At 44.6% G+C, this 20,766-nt stretch overlaps 1 protein-coding gene across 1 annotated transcript in view; it reads left to right on the top strand.

Moving 5' to 3' along the window:
- Window positions 1-20,766, top strand: part of col11a1b (collagen, type XI, alpha 1b) — a 129,122-nt gene that overhangs the window by 64,037 nt on the left and 44,319 nt on the right. Inside the window, exons 26-34 of the mRNA XM_083782304.1 lie at window positions 1,204-1,248; window positions 1,452-1,505; window positions 2,088-2,132; window positions 3,944-3,997; window positions 5,011-5,118; window positions 6,293-6,346; window positions 18,434-18,487; window positions 19,006-19,050; window positions 19,628-19,681. Of these exons, the coding sequence (XP_083638430.1) occupies window positions 1,204-1,248; window positions 1,452-1,505; window positions 2,088-2,132; window positions 3,944-3,997; window positions 5,011-5,118; window positions 6,293-6,346; window positions 18,434-18,487; window positions 19,006-19,050; window positions 19,628-19,681 (513 nt within the window). The remainder of the gene's footprint in view (window positions 1-1,203; window positions 1,249-1,451; window positions 1,506-2,087; window positions 2,133-3,943; window positions 3,998-5,010; window positions 5,119-6,292; window positions 6,347-18,433; window positions 18,488-19,005; window positions 19,051-19,627; window positions 19,682-20,766) is intronic.

Here is a 20,766-nt window from a genome sequence, read left to right as displayed (position 1 = left end):
AGTCATAACAGTCTCTATACTTCAGCCTGTTGTTCAGTCATAACAGTCTCTATACTTCAGCCTGTTGTTCAGTCATAACAGTCTCTATACTTCAGCCTGTGTTCAGATATCATAACAGTCTCTATACTTCAACCTGTTGTTCAGTCATAACAGTCTATATTTCAGCCTGTTGTTCAGTCATAACAGTCTATATTTCAGCCTGTTGTTCAGTCATAACAGTCTATACTTCAGCCTGTTGTTCAGTCATAACAGTCTATACTTCAGCCTGTTGTTCAGTCATGACAGTCTCTATACTTCAGCCTGTTGTTCAGTCATAACAGTCTATACTTCAGCCTGTTGTTCAGTCATAACAGTCTCTATACTTCAACCTGTTGTTCAGTCATAACAGTCTCTATACTTCAACCTGTTTTTCAGTCATAACAGTCTCTATACTTCAGCCTGTTGTTCAGTCATAACAGTCTCTATACTTCAGCCTGTTGTTCAGTCATGACAGTCTATACTTCAGCCTGTTGTTCAGTCATAACAGTCTCTATACTTCAGCCTGTTGTTCAGTCATAACAGTCTATACTTCAGCCTGTTGTTCAGTCATAACAGTCTCTATACTTCAGCCTGTTGTTCAGTCATAACAGTCTATACTTCAGCCTGTTGTTCAGTCATGACAGTCTCTATACTTCAGCCTGATGTTCAGTCATAACAGTCTCTATACTTCAGCCTGTTGTTCAGTCATGACAGTCTCTATACTTCAGCCTGTTGTTCAGTCATAACAGTCTATACTTCAGCCTGTTGTTCAGTCATAACAGTCTCTATACTTCAGCCTGTTGTTCAGTCATAACAGTCTATATACTTCAGCCTGTTGTTCAGTCATAACAGTCTATATTTCAGCCTGTTGTTCAGTCATAACAGTCTCTATACTTCAACCTGTTGTTCAGTCATAACAGTCTCTATACTTCAACCTGTTCAGTCATAACAGTCTATATTTCAGCCTGTTGTTCAGTCATAACAGTCTATACTTCAGCCTGTTGTTCAGTCATGACAGTCTCTATATTTCAGCCTGTTGTTCAGTCATAACAGTCTCTATACTTCAGCCTGTGTTCAGATATCATAACATGTCTCTCTCCATAACACGAAACAACTTGATAACTGGCTTTCTGGCTGAACATCTGGTAAATGTCTCAATGTCCCCTTGTTTTATCTCTCTTACAGGGTCACCCAGGAAAAGAAGGCCCTTCCGGGGAGAAAGGTGGAGTCGTAAGTACACACATACACACGTGCGTTATCTTTTGTGATCATTAATGCTGGAATTTACTCTGATCCAAAGAAAAACCGAGGTCAAATAGTTAGCTTTCAGCTTGTAGATCAGCTAGCTTTGCTATTTTCAAGATGTTTTTAAATCAAATCAATCAGTCCGTTCAGTCCATTGCTCATTTGTTCTTCTTGTTTTAATGTTCCAGGGTCATCCTGGTCCTATGGGAACCATCGGCTACCCAGGACCCCGCGGTGTGAAGGTGCCAACCGCCCGCCCATTCTGACTTCCCTGCAGTGTTGATTTTGACAGCACATTTTATGTAGTTTTAGTCATAGTCTTTTGAATAAAGATCCATTTAGTTTTAGTCATCTGAAATGTTTTAGTTTGAGTCTGGTTTTAGTTGTCTAAATATCATATGATTTTAGTCAACTAAATCTACAGTTGATTTTGTTGACAAAACTGTATTTTGGCGGGGCCTTGGTGGCTTCGTAATGGCAGATTTTACACTTGGTTGCATTCTGGAAATAGCTGATCTACAAGCTCACAACGCATCGCAGCACAACACGTTGTGAGCTTGTAGATCTGCAATTTTCAGAGCAAAACACCCGTGCGCAACCCGGCATAAAATGACTTGTCCTTTAGTTCTACTGGATCTCTTCTCCACTATTTTTAGTCTAGTTTGTATTTGTTGGCAAAATTGTCAATATATTTAGTCTTAGTTTTAGTCCTCATAGCTTAGTTTGCATTCGTTTTTTGTTAGTGAAAAAAGGTAGTTGACAAAATCAACAATGTTTCCCTGTCATCCTTCCCCCTGTCTGACTTTGCTTTTTCATTCATCCAGGGCGCAGAGGGCATCAGAGGCCTTAAAGGTGGCAGAGGAGAAAAGGTAAACCTCTCAAACACTGTGTCGGCTGACAAATAGTCGTTGTTAACCTAAAAGACAAATACTGTCCACTCCATAGTTGTAATTCCTGTCCAGATGAACCGTCAAATGAATCCAGTGTGTGGAAACTCCCTTAAAGGCCCATCAGGGCAGCTATTAAGGCCTTGTACTGCTGAGATGTAATGGAGTGTAGAGCATTAGGCTGGAATGAGGCTTTTATGTAGCCCGGTGTCAGTAGGGGTTGGTCCAATGCCATTGTTTTCCTTGGGCCAGAGACAGCACTGACTCTCGTAGAACTTCTCCCTCAGTCAACAGCCAAAGAAAAAGAAGAAGTTAAACTAACAAAAGGACGCTCTTCATACACTGCAAAATATTGTGATGGATATATTATCACCGTTTTATTTTTCTGTAGCCGTTCCACTCCACATACCACACAAACTTTATCACACACCTAATGCTTGAGTGCCGTGTGGGCACACTAATGTGTATTGTCAATTTAGTTTAAAGATAGTGCTGAGATCCCCTGCCCCCCCCCCCCCTAAAATATGATATTCAGGTACTATCATTATTCTAGGAGGAAGATAGATTTTATTTATTTATTTATTTAATTCTTTTTTACAGAAAGTGATAAAATTATGTTTTTATGTGGCCACACCCACCACTTCATTAAGTATACCTGGTTTTCACCTCAGTACCACCCACCTGAACTTAAGCCTCGCCCACAGCTGTTGTTGTATGATAATGGGGGAGGGATTAGGGGAGGGGTTAGGGTAATGACGTCACAAAATGTGGTGTATTTCGATTGGGCCTTTTGGGACTGCCCCGCCCCCTGCTATTCATTTAGATGGAAGTTGCTCAGTGGCGTTTTGAAGCACCCGGAAGAACGGTCTACTCGCATTTGGACACCAAAATTTGGTGTCCAAAATGCGGAAATGCTCAATGTTAAACCCGAGCTGCACAGGGTTTCCTTTCCTCATGCTAAATGCATGGGTCCACTTGCATTCTCAACTCTGACCAGTAGAGCTCAGCGCTTCAACGCTGGAGAGCCTCCCTGGGGGCTTGATATACACAGGGAAGACATATTTGAATAGCCACACCTGGGGGTCTATTAGAGTAATGTTAACTCCATAGACACATACAAAACAGAACAAGTACAACAATCACAGCACTCCATGTTTAAAATGAAGTATATGAGACAGATTAACGTCAGTATATCATACATTCACTTAGAAGATGTGTGCGTGCACTGTAGTCCCTCATGGAACACAGCCCTGTAAGACTCTGCACTCTGACTTTTGCCCAGCAGATGTCAGAAGAAGCACATTCTGAACTACTTAACTTGTACAAAGTTTAGTTCGTTTGTTTGGCCACCAGGTGTCAGTACCTAGCCTTCCTGAGGAGTGCACCCACATACTTTAAAGGCGTTTACTACTGTGTGTGTGTGTGTGTGTGTGTGTGTGTGTGTTTTCTTAGTTTTTGTTTAGTTTAGTTTAGTTCACATAATTGGTTCCATTGACATAAATCATAAATAATTCTTCATAATGGCTAAACAGACAACTATTTCGCGGCATCAGACCTCATCTGTCTGTCTTCACTTTTGTGAAAATTAATATGATGTTACAGAGGTGCAATACGGATTGCAGTAGAAATTCAGTCCGTTTGCCATATAAAATATATATTTTTCTTTTTGTGAAGAACTTCTTTTCAAGTTTGACAATTTCCCCTGGCATGTATCAGTGGTATTGCCTGAGACCTTCAGGTCCTTTCATCAGGTGGAACATGTATAACTGATGTGTTTTTGCTTCATTCTATAGGGAGAAGATGGATTCCCCGGCTTCAAAGGTGACATGGGTCTCACAGGGGACAAGGTAGGTCTTTTTTTTAATCGTCTTGAGTTCTTAGACAAAGGATATATTCCATGGCTGGTCTTATTGAGTTCTAGACAAAGGATTTATTCCATGGCTGGTCTTATTGAGTCCTAGACAAAGGATTTATTCCATGGCTGGTCTTATTGACTCATGTTTGATGACATAGTATTTGTTGTGCGGTGTGGGTGTGTGTGTGTGTGTGTGTGTGTGTGCGTGTGCGTGTGCGTGTGCGTGTGCGTGTGCGTGTGTGTTTGTTTGTTTATTTAGTTCATTGTATCCGTGTAAATCCTGCATGACAATTTCCCCTTTATGTGAAATATAATAAATAAATAATCATTATAGTTGAGTGGAGCTGAATTGAAAGTGAAACAAATCTAACGAAATGCAACATCTAATTTGCATAGAACACAGCACATGTCCACAGGCCAACATTGGTCGGTGGCCATTAGACTACTGATTATGCATACACAGTGGTAGAAAGTAACTAAGTACATTTAAGTAACTAAGTACTGTACTTAAGTACAATTTTTATTTGTTTTGTACTTTACTTGAGTATTTACAATTTCCAGTACGTTTACTTCTACTCCACTACATCTTGGATCCAAATATTGTACTTTTACTCCACTATATTTGTTTGAAAACTTTAGTTACTAGTTACTCTGTAGATTTTGATTAATATTACAGAACATAGATTAACAACTTCAGCTCTATACATTTCGGCCATTTGAAAATAGCGATGTGCATTGTGCGCTTGTAGATCTGGTATTCTTTTAATATTTTTTACACATTTGAAAACTTGCAATTATAATTTTGGTACATTTTGATGCCAATTCTTTTGTACTTATACTCAAGTACATTTTTAATTCTGGAATTTTACTGAAAGAGAACAGCATTTCTATATCGCAGTATTGATACTTTTATTTAAGTAAAACATGCGAGTACTTTTTCCACCACTGTCTGTGCATACACTAAGCAAACCTGACAAAACCGTGTCTTTCATTGTTTGCGGGCAGGGCGAGGGTGGCGTTCTGGGCGTCAGAGGAGAGGATGGACCCGAGGGCCCCAAGGGGAATTCTGGCCCCAACGGTGAGATCGGCCCCATCGGAACTGCAGGAGAGAAGGTATGTCTGATGAATGAAAGTACAGCCTGCAGGGCTTTCTATTTGAAGCAAATGTGCCTTTTTTCGATAACCTCAATGATTCATATCCTGTTAGACATAAAAGAAAAGAAAGAGAATAAAGAATACCCCTAGGAAATGGGAAATGTGGGCTCTGATTGTTTTAGATGTCATTCTCGCAACTAGACAGCTGGCCGGCACAACTTTGGTTTTCAGTCCAAATATTACACAGTGAGTTAACTTTGATTTTGAGAGACTTCAAATGGACTCTCAGAGTTAAATTAGCACTCGTGGATTTCACTGTGTAACGCTGTACTTTACTGCTATCACTCTTTGTGAATTAATTGGATGCTAGGAATAGTTCACTTTTACATGTTACCAGATGTTATTATCCAGATGTAACGCCCGGGAATCGAACCCCGGTGTCCCGTGTGGAAAGCCCACTAAGTCAAAGGGATATCCCTATGACTCTGGGGAGATATTAGACTTTATTAGGCCATCAGGCTAAGGTTGTGAGCCACTGTCTGCTACACAGACAGCAATAGCAGAATATGTCCAAATCGCTAGACTGGCAATGTTACAAGCAGCCAATGATAAAGAGTGCAATATTCAGAGTCATAGCAATCCACCAAGTGCATTTTTATAGATTTTTCACTGAATCAGCATAAGGCTCTTCAGGTGATGAGTATCCTTTAATACTGTACAGTGTTGTTTGAGTTGCCGACGTCCCTTTTGTAACCAAGCCAGGTTCACATATAGGCAGTGCTATGCTCACTTTATTTTAATAGCATCAGGTCCTGTTGCGCTTTGGCAGCTAGAACAAAGACCAGTGTAAGTGTAAGACCGATGCTCCGTCTAGAAGCACTCGTTTCCTTTCATCTCTCATCTGTAGGGTTCTCCGAACACATTTCATCAATGTGGGCCCTGATCCATAGTTTAAAGCTGTCCTAACAAGGACTCAAACCCGGGTCTCCCGCAAAAGTGCCAAGCGTACTGCTGCTGTGCTATTTGACCAGGCCCTTTGAGCTTCATGCCATGCCACTTGTCAACCAGCTGTGGTCCTAACCGACCACGGGATCTAAATGTTTCACTTTACTGCTGCCAAAACAGGTCTCTGGAATGGAAAGAGAATTCACTTGTCTAACTCGTGTTTTTTTTCTGTCCTGTCTCCTGTTAGGGTAAACTGGGTGTCCCCGGGTTGCCTGGGTATCCTGGAAGACAGGGACCTAAGGTATGTGAGCACAAAATGAAAGTATCTACACTATGTGTGTTACATGTACAGTATGTTTGTGCATGTGGTTACAGTACATACACCGATTGCAAGCGTGCATGTGTGCGTGCGTGCATGCGCGTGTCTTCTCGCCCATGCACATTTAAACCCCGTTGTCATTTAAAGTATCAGAACAGCATACCATTTGGAACTGCTGCCCTAGGGGTGTGCATCTCGCCCTGTGAGACTGACTCTAATCGATATACACTCAATGCATATTGATGACTGACAACACAGGCAGAGAAACACAATGCAAACATTAAAACTTTACAAAACCCCCCAAATAAATGATACTCGTCATAACATGCTTTACTGAAACACTGAAGCCTGCATTGATCTTTCTGGGATTTGCTCCCAACTCAAAGTCTGAATCCATGTACTATAGCCGTATCTTAAACTTTAAGCCTCGGTTTGAGTCAGTGAATCATCACATCTACTGCTTCGTGACTCATGGTGGATACTCGAGGGAATTTTCCACAACACCACTCAGAAACAAGAGTTTATTGCCTTTTTTATATTTTATTTCCTATTTAGGGTACTCATTCTGTCAAATCCCAAGTCCCCCTGTTCTGTAGTTCATGATGCTGCTGACCGCTACGGGTTGCTTTTAGGGAGGGTGCAGGCGAGCACGCGTCTCCTCCGATACACGTGACGCCGCAAAACTGGTTCTCTTCACCGACCTGACTCATACTAATGATTGTATTGTAATGCGTGAGGAGGAACATGCTATTAGTCTGAGTTCAGCTCCCCACTGAACAGGCCCTGTAGGAGGCGCTATAGTGCAGCAACAGAGATCACCCGATCCCCACCTGGCTTAGTTCCCACCCTGGAAGTTGGAAGGAACACAGCCAATGGGGTTGGTTGGGATGCCTGGCCATGCTAGAAGCACAGTGAAGGATTTGAACTCCGGGCCCTATGTTCGTTGGTGCCTTTTATTCCCTAAACTTCTTTGCCTTTTGAGCCAGGACCTGGCTATACTGTCCATGTTGAGACTAGTGAGGGCCTGGTTGGCCATGATTGGCTGCCTTTAGCGCCTCTAAGCCAATGGGAGTTATATCTTGCGCCACCCCTTACCCCTTATCCCTAAACTTATTTGCCATTTTTTACTATTTAAAAAAACCTTTTAAAATAGTTCAAATGGCCGATCTACAAACTACAAAAACGTGTCGATGTAGATCAGCTAGTTTAACTATTTTAAAATGTTTTCAAAATAGTGAAAAATGGCAAATAAGTTTAGGGATAAGGGGTAAGGGGTGGTGCAAGTTAGCTCACAACACGATGTAGATCGGCTAGGTGAACAATTTTTTTATGTTTTTCAAAATAGTAAAAAAAACAACAACGAATGATTACAGTATTAATGTTTCAGGTGAAAGAGGCTTTTGTCCCCCTTTTTGCCTTTGTTTTCCCCCCATATTATTGTTTTAGTTACGTGTATGTTTCTCAGTCGCAAATTATACAACACTATTAGAAATCGAAAACTATTATTTCACCTTGAGCAAGTCCATTTGGATGTGTATTGTCGGGCTTTGGAGACCGAAATAGGCATATTAATTAATTTGGAGCATATTCTGCAGGCACACGCCGTTGTCTCTTGCTGCTGCTGGCTGTACAGGCTGCTAGTATAGCGCTGGCCCGTCCCCGCAGTGCAGCGGTGGTACACGGAGACTCGACACGAATCACAATACATTATATACATTGATTCTATGCATGCACGGTTCAATGACTGCGTTTTGTTGTGGCGTTGCATTGGCTTTCAGCCGTGGTGGGTTTGAAGTGATATCGAGGGACGTGCGAACATTGCAAACGTGTCAAATAACTGTAGTATGCACGTTGCTCTGCACTGTCTGGCTGCAGCCTGCTTTGCTGCGTGTTGCTCTGCACTGTCTGGCTGCAGGCTGCTTTGCTGCGTGTTGCTCTGCACTGTCTGGCTGCAGCCTGCTTTGCTGCCAGGGATATTTGCCTTCCCATTGGCTAGAGGCAGCATTGCTGTTGCTTGTCGTCCCATCGGCTAGAAGCAGCCAATCACGTCATTAATGACTACATGTCGACTACATGTCGAACTTTTCATGGGTAAACACTAGTCAGGTTCCACCTGACAAAAAAAGGCAAAGGCAAAGAAGTTCAGGGATAAGGGGTAAGGCATTGGCAAAAATAGGGCCCTCTGCGGTGGTGGGCAGGATCTCTACCTTTACCCACCTGAGCACCCTGCAAGCACAGTTCCTCTTTCAAACTAAAATGCACCATGCAAGTCAAAGGTGGAATAATTATGCTGTTTTGGACTTGTGGGTTGGGCCTTTAAGAACACATTTTCTTTTGCCTGATATCATACACCCACATACACCTCAGGGTTAATAATATACTATACATTTTAACTATTTATACACTGAGTGTGTATAAACATGTATAAACGTGAACAAATGGACACATTTGTCCACTCCCAGAGTTAAACTAACACCCAGGGGAGTTTACTGTGCGCAGTATTACGCCCCAGGTGGCACCACAGGCTGGGTCACCCACCATCTGCTAGAGACATCAGCTTTTCCTACCTCCGTCTAGACACTATTTAGCAGTCTTGCTGTAGCGTCTAATCACTGCTGCTTCCACTTCCATCAAGATGTGCTGTCACAGCTGCTCTGTCCTCTCTGCCACTGGCAGCGCTGGCACACGGCTTGGCACATCAGTTAGACGGGTCAGGTGCACACGTGTCCAGATAAGCCAGTCTGTGTCCCCGCTAAGTCTAGAAGAGGATACGGTGTGTCAGCGGGATTTCAGTCCAGAGGGGTGGACTGAATGAGGAAAAGGGACCTAATTCAGACAAACTTTACAAAGGAAGCGGCACAAAGAAGTACTTTGTACCGTTTTCCATTGTAAAGTTTTGTCTGGCCGGCACTTCCTGAGTCTTAGTGGAACTCTGAAAGTAGTAGAACCATTAAGAGTCACCAAAGAGTCAACTCTCTTTGCACGTCAGTGAAATTACACAAGTTTCACTTGTTTAGTGAAAGGGTAATCGTCCACTCTATCTTCCACCTTGCAAAACAAGGTGATGGGAGATGAGTGCACAGACAGACATACGGTACATACAGAGAGAGAGAGAGAGTGTGTGTGTGTGTGTGTGTGTGTGTGTGTGTGTGTGTGTGTGTGTGTGTGTGTGTGTGTGTGTGTGTGTGTGCGCGCACACACATACGCACACGCACGCACGCACACACGCACTACGTGAGTGTTTGCGTGTGTATTTAAAAGTATTTAAGATCATTTTCCAAGATATTCTGGTGTTTGTTTGCAGAAAGATGCTGGCTAACCACACCAGTAATTGCGATTCGCTGCCTTTGCATGCCTGGGGGAAAAAAGCAGTCCTTCACTTCTGTTATGTGAACTGAATTCCAATGAAAACGTGCCATCGAAATGATAGATGTGTAACTTACTGCTTGGCTTGATGTGAGCAAGAAGGCACAGCAACTCCCTAGCCTTCTCCAGGTGGGCCTGCTCCGTCCAGGGGGGGTTTATGAGCCCCCTGCGCTCTATCGCTGTCTGTTAATCACATTCCCCCGTCTGTGTTCATTCCAGGAGTCATTTGCATTAGCTCTGGATGGCTGTCTTATCGCTGTGGCTCAACTCAGGCTTGTCCAGTGATGGCGTGCAGTTCAGTTTTCCATAACCGCAGCACTGTGTGAAAAACCAATTAATCCATGAAAACCGGGAAAGCATCTGAGTCATTTTAGATTTTAGCTACAGTATATCGTATATACTGTATTGTCTCTTGTCTAGTGGAAACCTCATATGTCCAACACTGTCTCTTTATTTTCAGGATTCAAATTCAAAAGTAGCAAAGTAGCAGATCTTGCAAGCTCAAAATGCGTCGCTTCGCAGCGTGTTTCGAGCTTGTGGATTTGCTACTTTTGTGTAGTATGATCAAGTAAGGCATTCATTTACGGAAAAAACCCCACAGATTTAAAATATGGAGATAAGAGGTTTCTGCACGATAGCAACGATATATAGGCAACATAGGATTTTCAGGTGTTAATGGGTTAAGCAGCTTCCTCAGCTTCCTTCTCTCAGCTGTGTTTCCCTGCTTGCTTCTTGTTATTTTGACCACACTAGCGTAGTGATATGGTGGTGGCCTTGCTCCCATGGAACACTCATCCGCTCATTAACCGCATTAACCCTGCCGGCCCTATTTGGAGCATGCCATTATCTATATCTATGAATTCCCCCAAACCTGTGTGTGTCTCTGTCCTGCCCGGGCATAACTCCTGTCTGTCTGTCTGTCTGTCTGTCTACTATTTGTCTGACCATCATACAGTATATACCTGAATTACACCATAAGTATAATTCAGGTTTAAGTGGTTAAATGCATGACATGACAATATGCATCCAACATGTATAATGGCAGTACAGGTCGGTGAATGTGACAGGTACGTATAGGCATGTACAGTACATGCGTACTCGCCCCATCACATGCCGACAGGCATGTGCACACAAACAGGCATACGCAAGTTGAAACCTCAAAACTTGTCACTGTCGCCGTGCACTCACAAAGCCACCGTTATCTTAATTTATTTTGCAAATGCTTCAAGTTGAGTCTTTTTTTGCTTATACTTCTTTTCTCCTTACTAACGCTGCACAAAGCTGAGGCTGGTCCGGTAAGCTGCTTGCTTTGTACTACTCTTTTATCCGTCTAACAGTGATTGCACTTCAGTCAGACCTTTGTGTCTGACTGGCAGTCTAGTCCCTATCAGAGGGCAGCCCGTATAACACCCAGAGCTCTGTAATTGCTGATGGGTATCAAAGTGGATCTGTTGTTTTCCAACCCATTGTCTTTATTTGCTCAGACGGTCAAATTGATCTGCCAACTTTGCTTCCCTAACTGTGCTAACAAGCTTATGCCATCGCTGTCCGTCTATGTGTCAAGGAGAGAGACAGCGAAATGCCTTCACGACTGACGACCTATGTCGCGACGTATATTTTTCCGTCGCAACGTATATTCGAGTACGTCCTGGCGTAAATATCAATTCGTCCCGGCAGAACGGACTCGTCGCGGCTATATCTACCCGTTTGCGACCTAGTAGTTTGACTATTCTTTTACGTCGCGACAGAACGGGACACGTCACGGCTATATCTACCCTTCTCGACGTAAAAGGTAATTCGTTGTGGCGTGTGTGGACTCGTCGCAACAGAACGGAACTCGTCGCGGCTATATCTACCCGTTTGCGACGTAATGGTTGACTTTGTTATATGCCCGGTGCGCGGTGCCCTGCGCGGTGCCCTGCGCTGCCCTACGCCCACCGCGTGCACCTTGCCGGTCCGCCCTGCGCCCTGTGGCCTGGCACGTGTGCACGTGTGCCAGGCCACCGCGTGCACCATGCCGGTCCGTGGAGCCCTTCGCCGTCCCCAGGCGACCCTGCGTTCCAGAGCTGTCACATGCCCACCGAAAATAGCAGATCTACCAGCTCCTCTCCTACATACGGGATGGCCCGACCCGCGTCTGTGGACCCCTGGGGGGGTGTGTGTGTGAGCGTCTGAGCTCCTATCTGTGTGCCTCCCCCCCACCCCATGTGGACCCTTGCAGGGGGGGGGTCGGGGGGTCCCCCTATGCACTTTGTGTAGATGCTGCGTATCGCCTCATACTGAAAAAATTACTATTTTACGCACAGCGCAAGGCAATATGTGATTACGATCGTCCTTCTGGGGGGGGGGGGGGGGGGGGGGGGGGGGGCTGGCCTACACAATAGATAACCTACCCTGGCCAACACAATAGATAACCTACAAGGACATATGAATTTAATTTATATACACGGCTATATTAATTTAGCCGATCATCAAAGCTCACCGCGCTCGTATAGCGCATTGACTGTCTGTCTGTCTGTCTGTCTGTCTGTGTCTCAATGACTTGCCTTAGGCGGATAATATAGACTACAAGTACTTTATTAAAGTAAAGTAAAAGAGTGAGTTATCATTGCGTTCTCTGCGTCGTAGCGCATGCAGATAGGCAGATAGGGGGGGGGGGGCAGTTCTATAGGCAAGGGCAGAAGGTTCCTATAACGACAGTGGGTGCGTGCCCACCTTAGAGTAGCCTATATATTTTAAGGCACCCGCCCCGCAACTTATTATTATTGGCTTATTATTTTGCCACCAGCGGAGTTGACGGTTGACGCCGTTGTCTAGTATAGACTATAGGCCTGTGCCAGGATGATTTTAAATAAATATGTCTCTGTCTCTGCGTCTCTAGAGCTATAACATATATACTGTAGCACACATCATGTGTGACACATGTGCACACACACACACACACACACACACACACACACACACACACACACACACACACACACACACACACACACACACACACCGAGTACTAAGTATAAGTAGCATATAGGGTACGGCTCTAAAAACATTAAATACTGCGGGAGCATTACACTAAACAAAGTTGGATTTGTACATTGCAGAAACGTAACATAACGTAAGTGTTCTTATTATTGTCCGTCTGGGTTTTATAATGCAGTGTGAGTCCGCTCCGCGATAGCCGATCTGCAAGCTCACAACGCGTTGCGCTGATTGACAGTGCACGTGCAGCAGCTACTGTATAGAATTATATTTAAGTAGGCTACTTTTTTGTGTGACGTCTGTGTGTTATTGACTTCTTGTTCCTTAATGTGCAGGTTTATCAGAGCGATATAGTGCAGCTGTGAGTGAGTAGGCCTATAGCTGCTGCTGCTGCGTCCGTGCACCAATAGAGCGACCGCGGCAGCGGCACGTATGCTTGAAATATTAAATAAAAATATGTTGGGCTTCCGGGCGTCCGTTTCTGGACTGTACCAACGGGCTTAGGGCCGGACGGTCCCTTAACTCCACGGGCCCCTATATTTTAGGCCCGTGCAGGGCTCTAGTGTGTGTGTGTGTGTGTGTGTGTGTGTGTGTGTGTGTGTGTGTGTGTGTGTGTGTGTGTGTGTGTGTGTGTGTGTGTGTCGCATGCGTGCGTAAAGTTAGTAGGCTATCAGAAGCAGCAACCATGCAGAGCTATACCAATCAGATTAAATAGGCTATATGCCTTAAACGTTTGACAAGCAATATTAAAAATACAAATCCACAAGCTCGAAAACCACCTGACGGGCCGCCCAAACGGGTCCGGGGACCCCCGGGCGGTACGGGTCACCGTGGACCCTTGGGGATCAAGGGGGGCCACGGGTGTCCACGTTTGCGGAGACGCTGCCTTCATATTAGCCTACTTAAATAACAAGCAGCTGATCTACAATTGACAATTTGACATGTCATTGCGTCGTATTCTGTCTTTCTTTCACGCACGCACGCACGCAGACATGTCACAGACCACCACATAACCATATTTGTATGGCCATATCGTTTATAGGCCTTATAGCTGAATAGCGCCGGCCGTCGGGGGTTCATTTGGTTCCAACCGTCCCATTATGGTCAACACTTATGATATGCTATTGCATTCTTCCAACTAAAGATTTAAATATTAATCTGAAAAAATGACATGGCACGGACTGGCTCAGAAAATCTCCCTGCATCATTATATCAAAACCAGGCCTATACTGAATGTAGGCAATTGAATTCCATGACTTTTGTTTCAATCAACTGAACTAGACCAATAAAATAGTAGGCTAGTATTTATGTTTTTCGTTAATAATAATGCATGCTAATTATTATTGAACGGTAAGTACGCTGGTATGTATACGCTATGGTATACACTATAAGCTTGTAGATCTGTTTATTTTAAGCATGCCGCCGCATTCTGTCAGAATCTCGTGTGTGTTATTATTGAACCATTTCATTTCATGTCTGTCTGTCTGTCTGTCTGTCTGTCTGTCTGTCTGTCTGTCTGTCTGTCTGTCTGTCTGTCTGTCTGTCTGTCTGTCTGTCTGTCTGTCTGTCTGTCGGCATCTGATCTACAAGCTCACGCATCGCAGCGGACAGCGGTTGATTATCGCTGGGCCGCAGCGGGTCTATATCGCCTAATGTATCATACAGCGAATGAAAGCAAACGTGTGTGTGTGTGTGTGTGTGTGTGTGTGTGTGTGTGTGTGTGTGTGTGTGTGTGTGTGTGTGTGTGTGTGTGTGTGTGTGTGTGTGTGTGTGTGTGTGTGTGTGTGTGTGTGTCGCGTGTGCGTGTGCGTGCGAACTTCATGACAGTGGTGCAGCATTACATTGTATTTTGATTTGAAATAAATAATGATGAATAGATGTCTATACTGTTGCTTGTGTGTGTGTTATGCTATAGGGTTAGCTGGAACACACGCCCTGTATGATCTGTGGTGCGCATCTACAAGCTCCAAGTGTTGCGTCCACATGCAGCGCGTTGTGAGCTTGCAGATCGTCGGTGCCCCACTATAGAGAGATGGTAGGGTAGTGCCCAAGCCTATTTTCCTATATGATCTGTGGCTATATTAAAGGCCTTTTATGTGATCTCACATAATGTGCGAGTCAGAGCTAACGTTACTCAATGATCATTTGCGTCTGATTGATATCACAGCACAGCGTGTGCTGAGAGAGAGAGAGAGAGAGAGAGGGGGGGGGGGGGGGTATGCTCCGTTCATTGGCTCTATATGCCGTGCGAGACAGGATGATTTTAAATAAATATGTCTGTCTCTGCGTCTCTAGAGCTATAACATATAGCACACATGTGTGCACATGTGATGTGTGTGCGCGCGCACACACACACACACACACACACACACACACACACACACACACACACACACACACACACACACACACACACACACACACACACACGAGATTCTGACTAAAATAAACAGATCTACAAGCTTATAGTGTACCTTAGCGTACATACCAGCGTACTTACCGTTCAATAATAATTAGCATGTATTATTATTAACGAAAAACATAAATACTAGCCTACTATTTTATTGGTCTATAGTTGTTTGAAACAAAATGGTTGCTGCTTCTGATTAGTTACTGCTTCTGATTAGTTACTAACTTTATTAGACCAATTTAAAATAGTATTAGATGTTTTTCGTTAATAATAACTTATGCTAATTATTACTGAACCATTTTAGATGTTTATATTTCACCAACAGGCATGATAATGCATTTATACTGCATGGCAGAATAGGCCAGTGGCCACCGGCCGGCGCAGTACGGCACAATCACAGCTCAGTCCATTTTAATATCATAGCGCAATTCCATGTTTATATACATCTGCTGGTGGGGGGTGCTGCTATATGTTGATTGCCCATTTGTATAACACATTATATAATATAGGTGCTTGTATGGTGCGTGTATATAATAGGCCTACATTTAAATGACCACATTTAACACACACACACACACACACACACACACACACACACACACACACACACACACACACACACACACACACACACACACACACACACACACACACACACACACACACTAGAGCCCTGCACGGGCCTAAAATATAGGGGCCCGTGGAGTTAAGGGACCGTCCGGCCCTAAGCCCGTTGGTACAGTCCAGAAACGGACGCCCGGAAGCCCAACATATTTTTATTTAATATTTCAAGCATACGTGCCGCTGCCGCGGTCGCTCTATTGGTGCACGGACGCAGCAGCAGCAGCTATAGGCCTACTCACTCACAGCTGCACTATATCGCTCTGATAAACCTGCACATTAAGGAACAAGAAGTCAATAACACACAGACGTCACACAAAAAAGTAGCCTACTTAAATATAATTCTATACAGTAGCTGCTGCACGTGCACTGTCAATCAGCGCAACGCGTTGTGAGCTTGCAGATCGGCTATCGCGGAGCGGACTCACACTGCATTATAAAACCCAGACGGACAATAATAAGAACACTTACGTTATGTTACGTTTCTGCAATGTACAAATCCAACTTTGTTTAGTGTAATGCTCCCGCAGTATTTAATGTTTTTAGAGCCGTACCCTATATGCTACTTATACTTAGTACTCGGTGTGTGTGTGTGTGTGTGTGTGTGTGTGTGTGTGTGTGTGTGTGTGTGTGTGTGTGTGTGTGTGTGTGCACATGTGTCACACATGATGTGTGCTACAGTATATATGTTATAGCTCTAGAGACGCAGAGACAGAGACATATTTATTTAAAATCATCCTGGCACAGGCCTATAGTCTATACTAGACAACGGCGTCAACCGTCAACTCCGCTGGTGGCAAAATAATAAGCCAATAATAATAAGTTGCGGGGCGGGTGCCTTAAAATATATAGGCTACTCTAAGGTGGGCACGCACCCACTGTCGTTATAGGAACCTTCTGCCCTTGCCTATAGAACTGCCCCCCCCCCCCTATCTGCCTATCTGCATGCGCTACGACGCAGAGAACGCAATGATAACTCACTCTTTTACTTTACTTTAATAAAGTACTTGTAGTCTATATTATCCGCCTAAGGCAAGTCATTGAGACACAGACAGACAGACAGACAGACAGACAGACAGACAGACAGACAGACAGACAGACAGACAGTCAATGCGCTATACGAGCGCGGTGAGCTTTGATGATCGGCTAAATTAATATAGCCGTGTATATAAATTAAATTCATATGTCCTTGTAGGTTATCTATTGTGTTGGCCAGGGTAGGTTATCTATTGTGTAGGCCAGCCCCACCCCCCCCCCCCCCCCCCCCCCCCCCCCCCCAGAAGGACGATCGTAATCACATATTGCCTTGCGCTGTGCGTAAAATAGTAATTTTTTCAGTATGAGGCGATACGCAGCATCTACACAAAGTGCATAGGGGGACCCCCCGACCCCCCCCCTGCAAGGGTCCACATGGGGTGGGGGGGGGGGGGGGAGGCACACAGATAGGAGCTCAGACGCTCACACACACACCCCCCCAGGGGTCCACAGACGCGGGTCGGGCCATCCCGTATGTAGGAGAGGAGCTGGTAGATCTGCTATTTTCGGTGGGCATGTGACAGCTCTGGAACGCAGGGTCGCCTGGGGACGGCGAAGGGCTCCACGGACCGGCATGGTGCACGCGGTGGCCTGGCACACGTGCACACGTGCCAGGCCACAGGGCGCAGGGCGGACCGGCAAGGTGCACGCGGTGGGCGTAGGGCAGCGCAGGGCACCGCGCAGGGCACCGCGCACCGGGCATATAACAAAGTCAACCATTACGTCGCAAACGGGTAGATATAGCCGCGACGAGTTCCGTTCTGTTGCGACGAGTCCACACACGCCACAACGAATTACCTTTTACGTCGAGAAGGGTAGATATAGCCGCGACGAGTTCCGTTCTGTTGCGACGAGTCCACACACGCCACAACGAATTACCTTTTACGTCGAGAAGGGTAGATATAGCCGTGACGTGTCCCGTTCTGTCGCGACGTAAAAGAATAGTCAAACTACTAGGTCGCAAACGGGTAGATATAGCCGCGACGAGTCCGTTCTGCCGGGACGAATTGATATTTACGCCAGGACGTACTCGAATATACGTTGCGACGGAAAAATATACGTCGCGACATAGGTCGTCAGTCGTGAAGGCATTTCGCTCCACCTGGTCAAGGAACCACTCTGGAAGGTTCCTGGGCGTCCGTTTGGGTTCATTTGATCGGGAAACAGGGTGTCCATGCAAACCTACTGTAGTCCCTCAAGCCTCACTATCTCTTCCATGATCTCCGAATTCTACAGAGAATCTGCAGAGAACAGGAAGCTGACATCTGCTGTTCAGATCAGAAGGGTGTTCATGACCAATCATGCTGAGGAAATATATTTATTAATGTCCATGTCTGCTAAGCAACTAGTTTGCTAGGCTTCAGCTCATTTGGTTTCCAGTAGGACTTATACACACGACTGCACACTATCAGGCAGAATAATTTGAAGATTGTGAGCCAACTGTACCAGCCGTGTGGTAGGACTCAGAGTTCTCTCAATTTCGTCATTCATTAATGTTGCTCATCGAGAGCAAGAGCAGAGGGGAGTTTCACCCCCGTGACTCTTTGCAGCAGCTGACATGATGATATTGGACAGAAATGATGCGATGCACTTGCTTTCCCCCAGCCCATGACAGCTCTCTTAACATAATATCCCGCTCTTTTTCATCTTTCTTGCAGGGTTCCGGCGGCTTCAACGGCTTCCCAGGAGCAAATGGAGAGAAGGGAGCAAGGGTGAGTCCCATTTCATTTCCTTCCCCTCTCTCGCCTGTATAGGACACGTCTCAGGCAGACGTAGTATTGAGGTCAGAGGAAGCCTCATTGCAGGAGAGGAGAGGGGAGTGGAGGGGACCTGTGGATGGAGGAATGCGAGGAGGAGGAGGGTAGAGTGTACAGTTGGTGAGGAGACAAGCTGTGCTGGTGTCTTTCAGACAGACGTTGAGAGGCAGGCACCCCTGGACCCAACACGTCACAACTGACAGGTGGTTCAGGGGCCTCTGGGTAACTGCTTACATGGCACTTTGATTATTTATTTTTAAACACCCCTCCCCGCCCATCACCCAGTCCTCCTCCACAGATGGAGCCGGCTGTTCCCTCCCTGACTCAGATACCCTCCGTGTGTTTGTTATAAATGAAAGGCCCCTCAGCCTAAACCTCTGAAAAGAGAAAATGTGTTTGTAGTATTTTCACGAGGTGAGATTGTTTTCCCCTATTTCCTTTTCAACTAAAAGACCGTTTTCTTTGTTTCTCAGGGAATTGCCGGGAAGGCTGGTCCCAGAGGCCAACGAGGCCCAACGGTAAGAGATATAACCCAGACGAAAGCTTTTCACATCAATAAATCATGCAGTGTTAGTAGGTACTGCAAAAATCCCTGAGGCTTCATTTAAATGCACACTCTGGATTTTACAGTGGGTTTTACTGCAACTAGTTAGCTCTTTACATTTTATGGTTCTGTGTTTTCTGGGGTGTGGAGTTTGTGTTCTGGGGATGGGATTTGGTGTAAAGAAAATGCGGGGGGGGGGGGGCACTTTAATTGTCAATTCTTACAGAATAGTTCTAATCAGATTTTGCAGAATTGTGCTGAAATTAGTAATAATATGATGAATTATTCTCTCAGTGAGTATTATGCGTCATATGCAGCATATCGTCTCTGTCAGGGGGAAACCTCATTTGTCCGAAACTGTTACTTTTCAGGGATCAGGGATTCAAATTAAAAAACATCAAAAGTATCAGATCGTGGATCTCTACTTCTGATGCTTTTCTGTGACACTGTAGTATGATCAAGTAAGGGCATTCATTCATGAAAAAGGGCAAAAAGTCAGGATATGGAGATGAAAGGTACGATATATCACATGCGTATTGTGTCATATACAGGGTCCACGTGGTGGGCGCGGTGCCAGAGGACCCACAGGAAAACCTGGTGCAAAGGTGAGACCACATTTCACTGAACTGTGCAACAATACAGAGGTTCTGATACTACTCCGTACGAGGTTGAAGGTTCAACTGTACAACAATACAGAGGTTCCGATACTACTCCGTACGAGGTTCAAGGTTCAACTGTACAACAATACAGAGGTTCTGATACTACTCCGTACGAGGTTCAAGGTTCAACTGTACAACAATACAGAGGTTCTGATACTACTCCGTACGAGGTTGAAGGTTCAACTGTACAACAATACAGAGGTTCCGATACTACTCCGTACGAGGTTCAAGGTTCAAGGCTTTGAATATCTCATACTGAAGTTAGACCGTTGTTGTTATGCACTTCCACGTCCAGATTGGAAACACGCCCGATACACGTACGTGATTAGCCATGCAGAAAGAATAACTGCAATGCAAAGCAAAACAGGTCAAAACAGAAACGAATCAGTCACTGACATAAATTGTCTATGTTGCCTGGATAATATATCAAATGCCAGATATCAGACTGTATTTCTGTTTCTAATCATTTGGATGAGGCCGTCCTAACTGTTTTATGACACTGACATCAATTCTCATGAAGGATTAAGTTCCCTTTGTCACATCTGACAAACAAAGCGACCACACCTGCTCAAAATACAGTAGCTCTGTTGACTGTCAACAGCACGCCCGTTTTCATTTTGTTGACTAAAACTATGACAAAAAATGTTCGTCGGCTACCTTTTTTCACTGACGATAACTAAATAAAAACTAAGCTATGATGATTAAAACTATAATTATATAATTTATAATTTCATCAACAAATAAAAACTAGACAAAGTGTTAATTAGCCATCAAGGCCTCCCAAAATATTTTTTGGTCGACAAAATCAACTAAAACTAAAACTTTTCACATGACTAATATGTGACTAAACAACTACACCAAAAAACCTTCCCATTCTGAAAGGTATAGTTACAAAAAGGTCTTTCTGTCCATAATTGGTAAAGACTATAGTCTATCACTAAAACTACACTGCAGTTGTACAATATAGCTCCCAAGAAAGAGAAGATATACTGTAAGATGAACATTTATCATCACCCCCCCATGGGGAAGTC

Source organism: Protomyctophum parallelum (assembly GCF_964188405.1).
Source record: "Protomyctophum parallelum genome assembly, chromosome: 14".
Taxonomy (NCBI): domain Eukaryota; kingdom Metazoa; phylum Chordata; class Actinopteri; order Myctophiformes; family Myctophidae; genus Protomyctophum; species Protomyctophum parallelum.
The sequence above is the reverse complement of the archived record's forward strand: the minus strand, read 5'-3'. Positions and strand labels throughout refer to the sequence as shown.